The following is a 12986-nucleotide window of genomic DNA, read 5'->3' as shown; positions in this document are numbered from 1 at the left end:
AGAAAATGAAAGCAACTGCAAATTGTCTCATACTATCACTCTCAGAATCATACTAAATATTAACTCAAAGGTGAACCACCCATGCAAGATTAAATTGTCCAACAAACTATAGAATCTGAAAACTATAAAGGCTTTGGAGCTTTTTCTTTCCTCATAAAAACATGAAGATGCCTATGTTGACAATTTATTGACTAGTAAAAGCTAGCAAGCATTTCACATTTTTCCTTTAATTACCATTGGGAAAAACAGATTAAAAGACTTCTATTCTTTAAGCGCCGCAATGTAATCAGCTTGGTAGTACTCGCATATAATTACACACATACAGATTATAAGGCTGTTTTATTGTAGAAATCTAGAAATACAGAGTGAAAGTATATTCACCCTATAAACAGTGCAATGTAGGCAAAACTTTGAGCTCAGTATAAATAGACATAATGAGGCTTAGAATATATTCTCTGTTGGATGGAATGATTTATACCTCAGATATTCCTCCAGACACTGAATGGCATTATCATCTACTTTTGGGTCAAACTTATTGGCAAAGAAATGGTGCTGCTGGACCATCCAATTCAGGTCTCCAGTTCCATATACACACACCTGTCTTCTGTGGGTACCAGTGCAGGGTATATACGGAGCGCCTTTATTAGTGTCCCCTTCAAGGCTTTCCCATTTCACCAGTCTAGCAATGGCATTTATGTCTGACGTGTCATATTTCTGGTGTGCAGGCATGTATCCTGGCATCTCTGCAAATCTATTTAATGTGGCCCACATATATTCATCAGGGCTATAGGTATCCTTCACCCAAGCAATAAACTTTTTCACTGTGGGGTTTACAAACAGCGATTTCACAAAGTTTCTGGTAACCACTATATAAGCATTGCCACTAAAAACCTGAACAGGCAACGGTGACGGCTTTTTCCTAGTGTTTGTCAGAACTATCGTATCGGAGTCCTCCTTGATCTCAAAGTGATATTCCCAGCGTCTCTTCTTGTAGTTTGGCGGCGTCTCAGACTCCATACTGTTGTGGCCATTTAAAGATTTGAGAGCCTTGACCATCTCCACGTTAGTCTTCAATGGAAAGTCTGCTCCACACGTATTAATGAGATATTTCCATTGCACGTTGCTCTTCAGCAAGTCTTCCATGCAGTTGAGATCGGCTTGAACCCTCCGCCATGATGCGTAGACCACACTTTCCAGCGTCGATGCCACAAACACATTGTCGAAGCAAGAAGTGATGGCCCTCACGGCTTGCAGAAAGCTCTCTGGGGACTTCTTATCCACGTGAACGCAATAAATATTCTGGGGGGTGTAAACAGCTCTCAGAAGCCTTTCGAACATCTCAATATTGTCGTGGATCACCATAGAATAAGCAACGGGGAAGTCTTGTTCTGCTTTACTCAAGCTAAACATGATGTATTTCCGCCTCTCCCTGAAGAGCTTGCAATCACTAGTTAAATTGATATAATCCCAGTCAGTCAGGACAGCCCTCTTTTTTTTGGCTACAAGATTGTCAATTAGGGCTCTCCTGACCTCATCAGTGTCCCCTTGGATAATTCTGTGGCAGTTCTTTTCTCCTGGGGCAGACAAGTTTAAAGCCATGTAATAGGAGGTCATGCAGCTTTCCATAGGTATGTCATTGTTATGGGCCAGGTTGCAGTCCATGGTCAGGTGTTTGAGCCCCACTGTGAGGAAGAGCAGGAGCGTGAGAGGGAGAGTGCACCTGAGCAAACGTCCCCGGCACACGTTCCGTCTCACTTGGGATAGTAATGGCATTGTCCGGCCAGCTGCGGTCACTGCTCAGATACTGCTCTCCATATAGAACATGCCGATGTGAATCGTGCAGCTCACCACCTCTCGCTGACATCCTATGCTACAACTTGTGCTGGGTGAGGCGATGCCATTAAAGGATAAGGAGGAAAGAGCCACTGTAAGGCGGGCGGGGGGTGTACACGGAGGGTGAAACGGTATTTAAAAACAAAGCTCATCCGCTGGCTGCTCGGTGCAGAGTTTTGCGGAAGAAATGAGTCAGTCCATGATTCCAAGCAGCGTCCCACGCCAGGGAGAGACGAGATTGAGCTGCAGATAGAATGCGGTCCCCGGCATCCCCCAGCGCTAACTGAATGGGAGCGCGGGATTGTGAAGTGGATTGTAGTTTAGCAGCCTCCGGAGAAAGGAAGAGTCTAGCGCAAAATGCTCCAGACCCCAAGTAAAAAATGTGCTTTACCCCGTCACGGTGAGGTGAGTTCCAGCTAATGGGAGGCGGGGCGCGTTCTAATTGACTAATTGGCAGCCATTCCTGTTCTACATTTAGGCACCTGTTACTATTGCAAGTACATGTACACTCTACATTGTCTGCTCACTGTCTGTACAGGCTCCTCTGCTATTTAGGGGATTTAGTCATGCATGTACTGGAACATTCCTATGTCGGACAGACCTCTAGTCACATGTGCTCAGTCACTAGCCCAGTGTCCAGCTGGTTCCTTTCAGTCTCACTCATCTAAAGTGAATTCCTGATAAGCCACCCACCCAGCACCCTCATTCTACAATCAGCCCCTTCACCAAACATTTGTATTCATTCTATCAGCCAATCAGCCCCTCCACCATGTATTCTTATTCATTCTATCAGCCAATCAGCTCCTCCACCATGTATTCTTATTCATTCTATCAGCCAATCAGCCCCTCCATCATGTATTCTTATTCATTCTATGATCCCCTCCATCATGTATTCTTATTCATTCTATCAGCCAATCAGCCCCTCCATCATGCATTCTTATTCATTCTATCAATTAGTCCCTCCACCAAGCATTCTAATTCATAGTATTCTATTAGCCAATTAGCCACTAAGCATGCTTATTAAGCCTATAATCAAATCAGCTACCAAACATGCTTATTCATTATATCAGCCACCAAGCATGTTTATTAATTATATTAGCCAATCATCCCCAACCAAACATGCTTACTCATCATATCAGCGAATCAGCCACCAAGCATGCTTAGTCATTTTATCATCCAATCAACAACCAAGCATGTTTATTTATTTTATCAGCCAACCATCCACCAAACATGCTTGTTTATCCTATCAGCCACCAAGTATGCTTGTTGATTCGATCATCCAATGAGCTACCAAGCATTCTGTTGCCCAGCAGATATTGGTGACCTACAGATCCCAGAACCCCACCAACAGCCAGTGACTGAAGGCTGCTTAGAAATATAGTATAACAGCATCTGCTAGGCAACAGGTGTCTCAACAAATCTCATACATTTATCATATTCTGTTTGCGGAGACACAGGACTTTATGTCATGCAGGAGTAATCGTAACATGTAATCTTTCTTTTATGCAAATATGCTTATTGGGTCTGAGCAGATTTTACTATAAAAGTACTTGATTGCTCCCTGGAGATTTTATACATTGTTTCAGTGAGGAGAAGAATCAAATTTTCCTATAGAGAGAGACCCCGGGAGACTAGCTGTCTACTTCTAATGAAAGTATAACACATCTACTGATTTTGGCATTCTGCCACATATCAATAATATTCATTACCCCAAGAACAGGCTGTATCTTGGGTATTGCGGTCCACCCAACAGCACTACCGGTGTTGGTAGTGCTGATATCGGCACTCTGATATCACCTCCTTTCATCTGAAGTCACTTACTTTATTATATATTTGTGCCCACCCTTTGTCATCAAATTCCTTTCTTGGAAACTCCTGTTTCTGATTGCCATGGCTAGGAATAGCTGAACTGAACTGCAAGCTGTCTGTTATGACTGGATTAGCCCAGCTATGACTGCATTTCTTTATTAAAGAATTTTACACATGTCATAACACCTATGACCTGGTTGTTTCAGCATTTTTCTCCCATTGAGCAAAACATAAGTTAGGAGAAAAATCATTTCTAGATCCTAAATGCTACTTCTTCTTTATGAGACATCAGCATGAAAGAATATCCAAGCAACAGATTATCTTACAGAGAGACCACACGGGGAAATAATATATATCAGGGCTGCTCCTGCTATGAGGCAAGGTGAGCAATAGAGTGGCCAGTTACCAGTGGCGGAAATTCGGTTCACTATTTGGCCAAATCCAAGCCCTAAAAGGCAAGAAAGAAAGGAGAGTGTCCCACAAACAACAATGTACAGATATACCATGTTCTTGCAGGTCTTTGGAGGTGATCTTTGGGTTGTTTGTAACCATTCTCACAATCCTGTATTTTTCCTGGCCTGTTAGACCTGGGTTTTACAGCAACTGTGTATGTGGCCTTCCATTTCCTGATTACATTCCTTACAGTTGAAACTGAGAGTTGCTTTGAGGATCCCATGCTGTCACTCTTCAGAGGAGAGCCAAACAGAAGCACAACTTGCAATTGGCCACCTTAAATACCTTTTCCCATGATTGGACACACCTGCCTATGAAGTTCAGCGCTTAACAAGATAATCCAACCAATTTGGTGTTGCCAGTAACCAGTATTGAGAAGTTACATGCATTTAAATTAGCAAAATTACAAGGGTACCCACATTTGTGCACAGCCAATTTTTCACATTTGATTGAACTTTATACAACTGAATACTGCTTTACTAAAAATCTTTGTTCAGAAAACACCCCAGTACTCATGTGTTCCTGGGAAATGAGAGACATACCACTGTTATCTTTTTTGTTGAAACTGGAGTAAATTATTATGCAGGCTGAGAGGGGTTCCCAAACTTTTTCATATGACTGTACTTCCCTTTGATCCATTGCTTTATGGATATCTCCTCCCCTTACTCCTAATTTAACATTTTCTATACCCTGAAATTTTACTTGGCTGGAATCCCCATTGTGTTTTTGCATAATGTGTTTACCAATGGCTGAAACTCTTTTGTTATGACAATTTTCTTTATCGAAGTTGTTAAGATCAATAAGTATGAGGTGCTCTCTGACCCATTCCTTAAGGGATGTATATGTCCTGCCTACATATTGCTTACCAAGTAGCCAGGTATATGATCCCCCTAGAGTCACAGTTTATATAACTGCGGATTGGAAATACTTCTCCTGTTACATTACTCTTAAAAGTTTCCGTATCACAGTGTTTTCTTTTCTGTTTATTAATTTCCCTACTATTTTCGCCATTTGTATTTAATAACTCTTGTCTAGAGGTTGCTACTGTTCACTCATAAGCCTTCCTAATAGATGTCTCATCATGTTTACTTTCCAAGAGTTTGTTCCAAAGTCCTATTGCCTGATTCTGGAAGGCATCCCAAGTTGTGCAGATCCATTTATGATGCAAAAACTGGCCCCCAAGGACCGTCCATGGATGGCAACTTTCCGCATGCAACAATGTATTTTTAGTGATTGGTTTCACATATACATCAAATTTTATACCATCATTCAAAGTTCCCTCCAAGGAAATATCTAAAAAAATATTTAATCCTTATGTGCTATATATGTGAATTGTAGATATTAGCCTTACAATAATTCACAAAATTCAAAGCTTCCTGTTCAGTGCCTTTCAAAATAAAAATCAAACAATCTATTTATATAGATTGTTTGATTTTTATTTTGAAAGGCACTGAACAGGAAGCTTTGAATTTTGTGAATTTTTTATTTTCATTATTGAAAATAAGATATCCTGACATATTCTGTCTGAAGGGGATGGTCTGTCCAGAGGCGTGGGACCGTTTACACCAACCCATAACTAGGTTGGCATATTTGGGGGGAAATTTTGCCCCCATTGCAGAGCTGCGTCTCTAGAGGAAGAAAACCCCTGTCAAACATTAAAAAATATTTGTCAATAAGTAATCAATGCTCAATAAGATAAACTCCTGTGTGATCTTTTCATATATTCCAGAATATTGTAACCAAAACCGTATTACTCATAAACCTATTGCACGTTCAATGCTTGTATATAATGAAGTAATGTCCAATGTTAGCCAACTATATCCTTCCATCCATAATCCATCAATAATACTTTTACAATGGGTGTAACAATGTGTCAGTCACATAAGAAAGTTTTTCATTTAAGCTATTTATGTCTGATATAATTGGTCTGCTTTTGATATTCTCCAGTCCCTTATGGACATTTGGCAGTATGTGAAAAATTGGTATCTTAGGGGTACCAACCATTATGTCATCATGTTGGGCTTCTGAGAAGACCTTTGCCATCACCCCAAAGTGAAAAATGTATTTTAACAAAGATCTATAATCACCTGTAGGGTCACAATATAATGGTTCATAACTTTTGTAATCATCTAATTGTCTAGAACATTCCTTAAAACAATCCAATCTATGTATCACTACAATAGAACCTCCTTTATCAGAGTCTTTAAGTAAAATATCTCTATTTTCTCTAAGTTGTTTTAGTTAGGCCTTTCGCTCACTAGGGTTTAAGTTATTATTCCAAATAAGATTCCTATTTGTATGTTTAACCTTCTAGGCCAAAATGTCTAGATCCTGTTCCACCAATTTTTGAAACAGTTCTATATATTGTCCTCTATGTTGAATGGAAAAAAAGGAAGAAAATCCTGCTCTAACAGGAGAAATGTCACAGTAAATGGCCCTATCTAAATTAGTATCTATCATATCACAAAATTTGTGAAAAATAGAAAGTTTCTGTTTGCACATTACATCAATATTTGTGCCATCATTTAAAACCACACTTCATCACAGACCTCAGAGATTTACCAACTTCTCCCTATGCGATGTACAGTATAAATGTTATCATTGCAAGATTATCTCTATTAAAGGAGAAGGAAATCCATCCTGCACTTGGCAGTGCCAAATTTTAGGCACCCCCAAGTGATTGTATTGACTTACCTGAAACCCTGGGGGCCCGGGGTTATTCCAGCGAGCACCACGGAGCGATCCTCTTCCAGCTTCTTCTTGCTTCAAATTTCCCAGGGCAAAAGCATGTGCAGTTGAAAGAAAAGCTGAATTTTAACTAAAAAGTCAGCTATTTCGTTCAACTGCGAATAGAACAATAAGAATTAATAAAAACACACAACCTCTTTGAAAAGCTGTATTTGGACCAACAAAGTAAAAAACTCTTTATACTTGCAAATTGCCATAAAATTCCCATGTAATCATGGATCCTGGTTAAATGTGATGAAAGCTGCATGTGAATTACAAACACAATTGGTAACTAAGATCAACAATTTGTTTCTAAGCAAACGTATATGCGTTTTTGTCACTTCCAGTGCCCTATCAGACATTACATTGTGTTTGATTAGACACAAGTCAGTTGTGTGTGTAGGTGCAACACATATTTGGCGCATCTCCTTATGGCAACTTGCACCTAAAGCAATCCACTGGTCCAGGCTGGTTTGATGAATTGAGTGCAAAATACAGGAAAAATACAATAGAGTCCCTTTAACTATGTGTTTTGCACTCTGCACACAATTCATCAAACTACCCTGAACTAGTAGATTGCTCTAGGCACAAGTTGCAAGGGCTGTGTATATGTACAAGTCCTTTGTCAATAGTGAATAGTATGTGCAAATTTACACTTGCATTCATAAAGAAACTTAAAGGAGAAGGAAAGTTGTTAACCACTTGGTGGTGCCAAATGTTAGGCACCCCCAAGTGAATGTATGACTTACTTGAAACCCCATGCTGGTGCTCCTATCAGCAGAAAATGGTAACGGCCCGGGGTTATTCCAGTAAACACCACAGAGCGATCCTCTTCCTGCTTCTTCTGTTTTCAAATTTCCCAGGGCAGACATACGCGCAGTAGAATGGAAAAGCCGAATTTTCAGTTAAAGTTCGGCTTTTCACTATAATACGCATGCGCAGCCGCGAGAAGTCAGAAGAAGCCAGAAGAGAATCGATCCGTGGTGCTCGCTGGAATAATCCCTGGCTGGTGCAGTCAGTTTTCTGCCGATAGGCACCCCCAAGTGCGGGATGCCTTTCCTTCTCCTTTAAACTTCTGTTGTTTAATTTGCATAATGGTATTTTCACTTCACTTTAAATTTCTTATCTCGATGTACAAAATCACAATTTGGTAAATTATTAATCTCCACCTGTAATAAATTAATCTTTGCTTTTAGCTCAGCATGTTTAGTCTTCTCACAATTAATAATAATATCCATAAGAGACTTTGAACATTCAGTTAATACACTGATCCTTGCTGTAGCAAACTCCTGATCATTTACATCCACGTGAAAAGAGCGATATTTATTTATCCTTAATGCTGTGAGATTCATTTTTCTTTCAGATATAGTTGCACCAGAGTTTTTGTTCTGCCAACAAAAGTTTCACCAATTCATTAAAAAGCAAAAACATGGATTTGTCAGTATCATATGGAACAATAGTACCAATATTAAACAACATGTCCGCTCTATTTTCCTGTGTTGATTTTAAGAAATCAATATCAAATTAATTTTAAAAAATTCATTTAAAATGCTTGTGTTTATCGGTGCCTATAATTCTTAAGCAGCTGTGAAATGAGGTGTGAGGAAGAAAAGGAGAGCTTTTGTGCAGAGCGATTCAGTATACCATCTCTTACTAACCCTTGTGAGTCAATCATTACCATGACCAGATAGATCTAAAACGTATGATCTCTGCCGCCATCAGCCGTGTTCCATAGTTGCAACCACCCTTCACTCCAGTCAAGATATAATACGATTTGGAGCTTTCATCGTTACATAGTCACACCCGTCTTTTGCTCAGGTCATGATGTAGTACACTCACAATTTTTTGGCGTTTATGGTTTATATATATAAAAAAAAATAATTGGTGACCAGGCCCCCTTATAAGTTAAAAAAATGGTGGTGCCCCATTTTTTTTAAAAGAAAATTGGTGGTCAGGGCCCCCCTACAAGCTAAAAAAAAACATTGGTGCCAAGGCCCCCATAAAAGTTTTTTAAAAAAAATATTGGTGGCCCCCCTGCAAGTAAAAAAAAAATTGATGGCCTAACCCCCCCCCACAAGTTATAAAAATCCATTGGTGATCAGGGGCCCTCCTGCAAGTAAAAAAATATATATTGGCCAGATCCCCCCAAATTTTGTAAAAAATTGCTTGCCTGTGTTTTGTGTTTGGGGCCCGGCCATGCTTCACTTACTTGATGTAAGGGAACCTTACCCTGGTGGTCTAGTGGGCAGCGGGGTCCAACGCCACTCCTTCGGCGTGGACGCCTGCTGCGCTGCTCCTTTCCCTTGCTCTGCCGGTTCGTCTTTGGCGCGATTCCTGGTTTATACGCCGGCGTGATGACGTCACGTGCAGGGGCGTGAAATTCAAACAGTATAAAAGGGGAATTCAGTGTTCTGCTAACTGGCCGTTGTTAGGTTCAATTTGCCTTGTTCCTGGGTGCCTTATTACGTGTATTCTGATTGATCTACTGTGTTTTGACCCTTGCCTGCCTGTTTGACTCTTCTGACCTCTCCAATCCTGACCTTGCCTGTTTGTGACTTTGTTGATCTCTCCAATCCTGAACTCTTAGCCTGTCCTTTGACTATTCTATGATCTCTAATCCTGATTCTGACCTGTCTGACTATTCTATTCTAGGGCTTCTCCCGAGGTGAAAGGCAGTGGTTAAAGGCAGAATTGAGAGCCGAGACCAGGGAGCTTAGCTTGGGTTCTGGATACAGGGTGCCGAACGTGACACTTGATTAGCAGCCCCCCTGCTTTCAGCATGCACAAAATATGGCACAGCAGCTCCGTGCACAGAAGCTTTTCTCCTTCCTGTACCCTGGTGGTCCTTTATGAATAAGTCCCGGTAAAGCTGTACAGGGATTGGATAAGGGGATCCATCCCAATGCAGATTTACCGGGACTTATACTTAAAGGACCAATGAGGGTACAGGAAATCTTAATAGGAGAAAAGCTTCCGTGCAAAGAGCTGCTGTGCCATATTTTGTGCACACTGAAAGCAGGGGGGGCCCGGATAATCAAGTAAGTGAAACATGGCCGGGCCCCCCCTTAGACACAAAACCCAGCGGGCCCGGGACAACTGTCCGCCCTGTGACCCCCTGATGGCGGCCCTGGCCCCTACACCCATTATAATTTTTGTGGATGGGAGAGGGGGGTGGCAATTAGCTATGATATCTGTTATTTTCAGAGGTTACAGCTGGCCCAACCCATTGGGGTGATGGGGACTTTTGCTGGAGTCCCAGGGTTGCCCTAGTAGATTTGGTTAGCAGTGGTCTATGGAGGTGGATTTGTTTAGTTAGAGGCCTGATCCTTATGGCCTTCTTCTTTTTTTCCTCTATAGTGGGGTGTAATTGGTTTCTTTAAATAGAGGAATTTAGGTGTCAGAGCCAGCTGTCTCTCTTTTCCAAGATTGAGGTAAATTTAAATTAAAAAAACAATTGTAAGTTGGGATGCACGAATCCATGATTCAGTTCAGTATTCAGCCAGGATTCAACCTTTTTCAGCAGGATTCAAACCAAATCCGAACCCTTAAAATCATGTGACTTTTTGTCACAAAACAAGGAAGTAAAACATTTTAGCCCCTCCCACCCTCATATGCATATGCAAAGTAGGGTTCGGATTCAGTTCAGTATTTGTCTGAATCTTTCACGAAGGAATCAGAGGTTTGCCCGAATCCAAAATAGTGGATTTGATGCATCCCTACTTGTAAGCATCTATAACATGTTCCAGTGGCCCTGTGTCATGTTTGATTTATCCAAACATTCAAATTAAATTAAAAGCATGGATTACTTTTAAGAACTTGCTGCTTGTGTGTTGTATGTTTGTTTACTGCTGCAGCTTAGACTTGCATAAATGCAAGAGCCAGGTCAGATATAAAGGGAGTAAGTATTGTACTTGTTTAAATGCAGCAGTCAATACTGACTCAAGGGCACAGCCAAGTTGCATATAGCTGTGCTGGTAAGTAGTGGAAAGAGAAGTGGATACTCGTCGTCACCATACTCTTCTCTTTCTATGGAGTAAAGTTCTCTCACTCCAGGGGGCAGTCATGCTGGTTTCACACTGGGTCTCATTACTTTTTTGGGTCGTACTGTGTATTAAAACTAAGTTAAATTCCGCAAGAGAAATAAAAGAATCAAGAAATTGATATACGAGAATGGAGCATATGATAAATACGCATTACGCATCAACAACATACGTGTAAAAATAAAATGTTTCGCATAATTAACGAGTAACGCGTAAGTTACTTCAACTCTCACTCTTTGATTCAACTTAGTATTACGCGTAAGAATACGCAAAGTACGCATTAGATAAGTTTAAGAAACTACAATAGATAATTAAACATACATTGCTCTCAACAGAAGACAACTTTATATTTTTATCTATGTATCTTTATATGTTAGCAAATGATATTTGTTAAGGTCTCATTGATTAAAAGAGTCAAGTTTATATGTTGATGTAAAAATCTTACTAATATTGATGATATGTCATTATGATGATTGTTATTTTCCTGGAAAATTTTTTCAATAAAAATGATTGAAACCTACTTTTTTGGGCTATTCACACTTTTCTTTTCTTTTAGTGCAGTCTGTGTTTCCTCTGCAGAGATAGTCCACAAGTTTGGGACCAGGGGTTCTTTCAATGTTAATTGGTAGAGGTTTCAAACTCCTTGGGATTTATCTGGAATAGATTTGTTTCTGGGATCCAGATTTCCTTTTTGTGGAACTATTACCCTCCCATCTGGTGATATAAGCATGCTATGTCCCATGTGTATGACATAGAGTGCCCAGGGAAAAGGGAAAATTGTATAATACTTACCATGATTTTCCTTTCCTGGACACTCCATGTCATAGTATCCCATCCCCTTTTCAGTATAGTTTCTAGAAGCTTATCACGAGACACCGGATCAGGGTGGGTTTAAGCTTTTAAAGCTTCGGACAGGGCCGGAACTAGGGGTAAGCAGAAGAGGCACGTGCCTAGGGCGCAAAGGTGGAGGGGCGCCAGGCACGTACCTCTTCCGACGCCTACCCCTAATTCCAGAAGCTGTGACAGAAGTTTTTCTCTGCTTCCGAGTGTGCGTGTCTTCTGCGCATGCGCAGGTCCTCTGCGCACGTTTGCATGTCATCAGCGCAGTAGCGTCATTGGCGCATGCGCATTCGCGCGTCATCGGCGCATGCGCATTCGCATATAATCGGCGCATCTGCTCTTCAATACAGCAGGGGGGCGACGTAGTCGGCCAGGTTGCCTGGGGCGCCTGGCCGACTTGGCCCGGCACTGGCTTCGGATGAGAACACTGGAACAGGCTATCCCATTTGTATCATATGGAGTGTCCAGGAAAGGAATATCACCGTAGGGATGATACAATTTTCCCTTTTCTAGTGGAAACCACTTCTCTGGCTCTACATATGCTGATTGGAAAACTTTGCCCTCCACTGACGCAATAAGGACATATTTTGTCGCGCGTCTTTTTTTTGACGCACATCTCCATACAAATCTATGGGCGTCATTTTTTCGGCGAAACAAGGCGAAAAAATTCGCCCATCCCTAAAAGACAGCATTCAGCCCCTAGAAATTTGCCCCCTGATCCTGGGCCTTTCCCACAATTGCTGGCCTGAATGTAGGTGATGCAAGCAAATTTGTTTTGTTAATGTAAGGAAATGTGCTTATCTAACAGTAGTTAAACAGGTTGAATTTTGGATCTGGTTCATCCTGCTAGACATGTCAGAGCTACTTCTATAATAACTTTAACATAGGTTCATGTACCATGTTTATTTTTGCGCTATTGTATCCAGTAGAACACTACATTTAGTTCAGTATTTCAAAGAACTGTTCCCAGTCGCAATGCTGGGCACAACCAATTGGTTGTCGCTGATCACATTCTTAAAGGGATTCAGTCATGATTTTTATGATGCAGTTTTTATTTCTAAATTTCACTGTTTATGCTGCAAATAATTCACTCTTCAATATAAAATTTCATTTCTGAAGCAGCAAGTGTATTTTTTTTTAGTTGTAATATTGGTGTGTAGGCAACCATTTCAGGTAATTTTGCCTGGTCATGTGCTTTCAGAAAGAGCCAGCACTTTAGGATGGAACTGCTGTCTGGCAGACTGTTGTTTCTCCTACTCAATGTAACTGAATGTGTCCCAGTGG

General features: G+C 40.9%; 1 protein-coding gene across 1 annotated transcript; it reads right to left on the bottom strand.

The window, feature by feature from the left end:
- Positions 1–322: 322 nt before the first annotated feature.
- gcnt3.S (glucosaminyl (N-acetyl) transferase 3, mucin type S homeolog) lies at positions 323–2756 on the bottom strand. The gene has a single exon (XM_018255508.2). The coding sequence runs from the start codon at positions 1771–1773 to the stop codon at positions 442–444; it is 1332 nt and encodes a 443-aa protein (XP_018110997.1). The 5' UTR covers positions 1774–2756; the 3' UTR covers positions 323–441.
- Between the last annotated feature and the right edge of the window lie 10230 nt (positions 2757–12986).

This window comes from Xenopus laevis, chromosome 3S, assembly GCF_017654675.1.
Source record: "Xenopus laevis strain J_2021 chromosome 3S, Xenopus_laevis_v10.1, whole genome shotgun sequence".
NCBI classification, from domain to species: Eukaryota; Metazoa; Chordata; class Amphibia; order Anura; family Pipidae; genus Xenopus; species Xenopus laevis.
Note: the sequence above shows the minus strand (reverse complement) of the source record. Positions and strands in the feature narration are given on the sequence as shown.

Bases quoted from the DNA above. Each gene is read 5' to 3' on its own strand.
- gcnt3.S (XM_018255508.2), bottom strand. From the start codon at position 1,773: ATGCCATTACTATCCCAAGTGAGACGGAACGTGTGCCGGGGACGTTTG.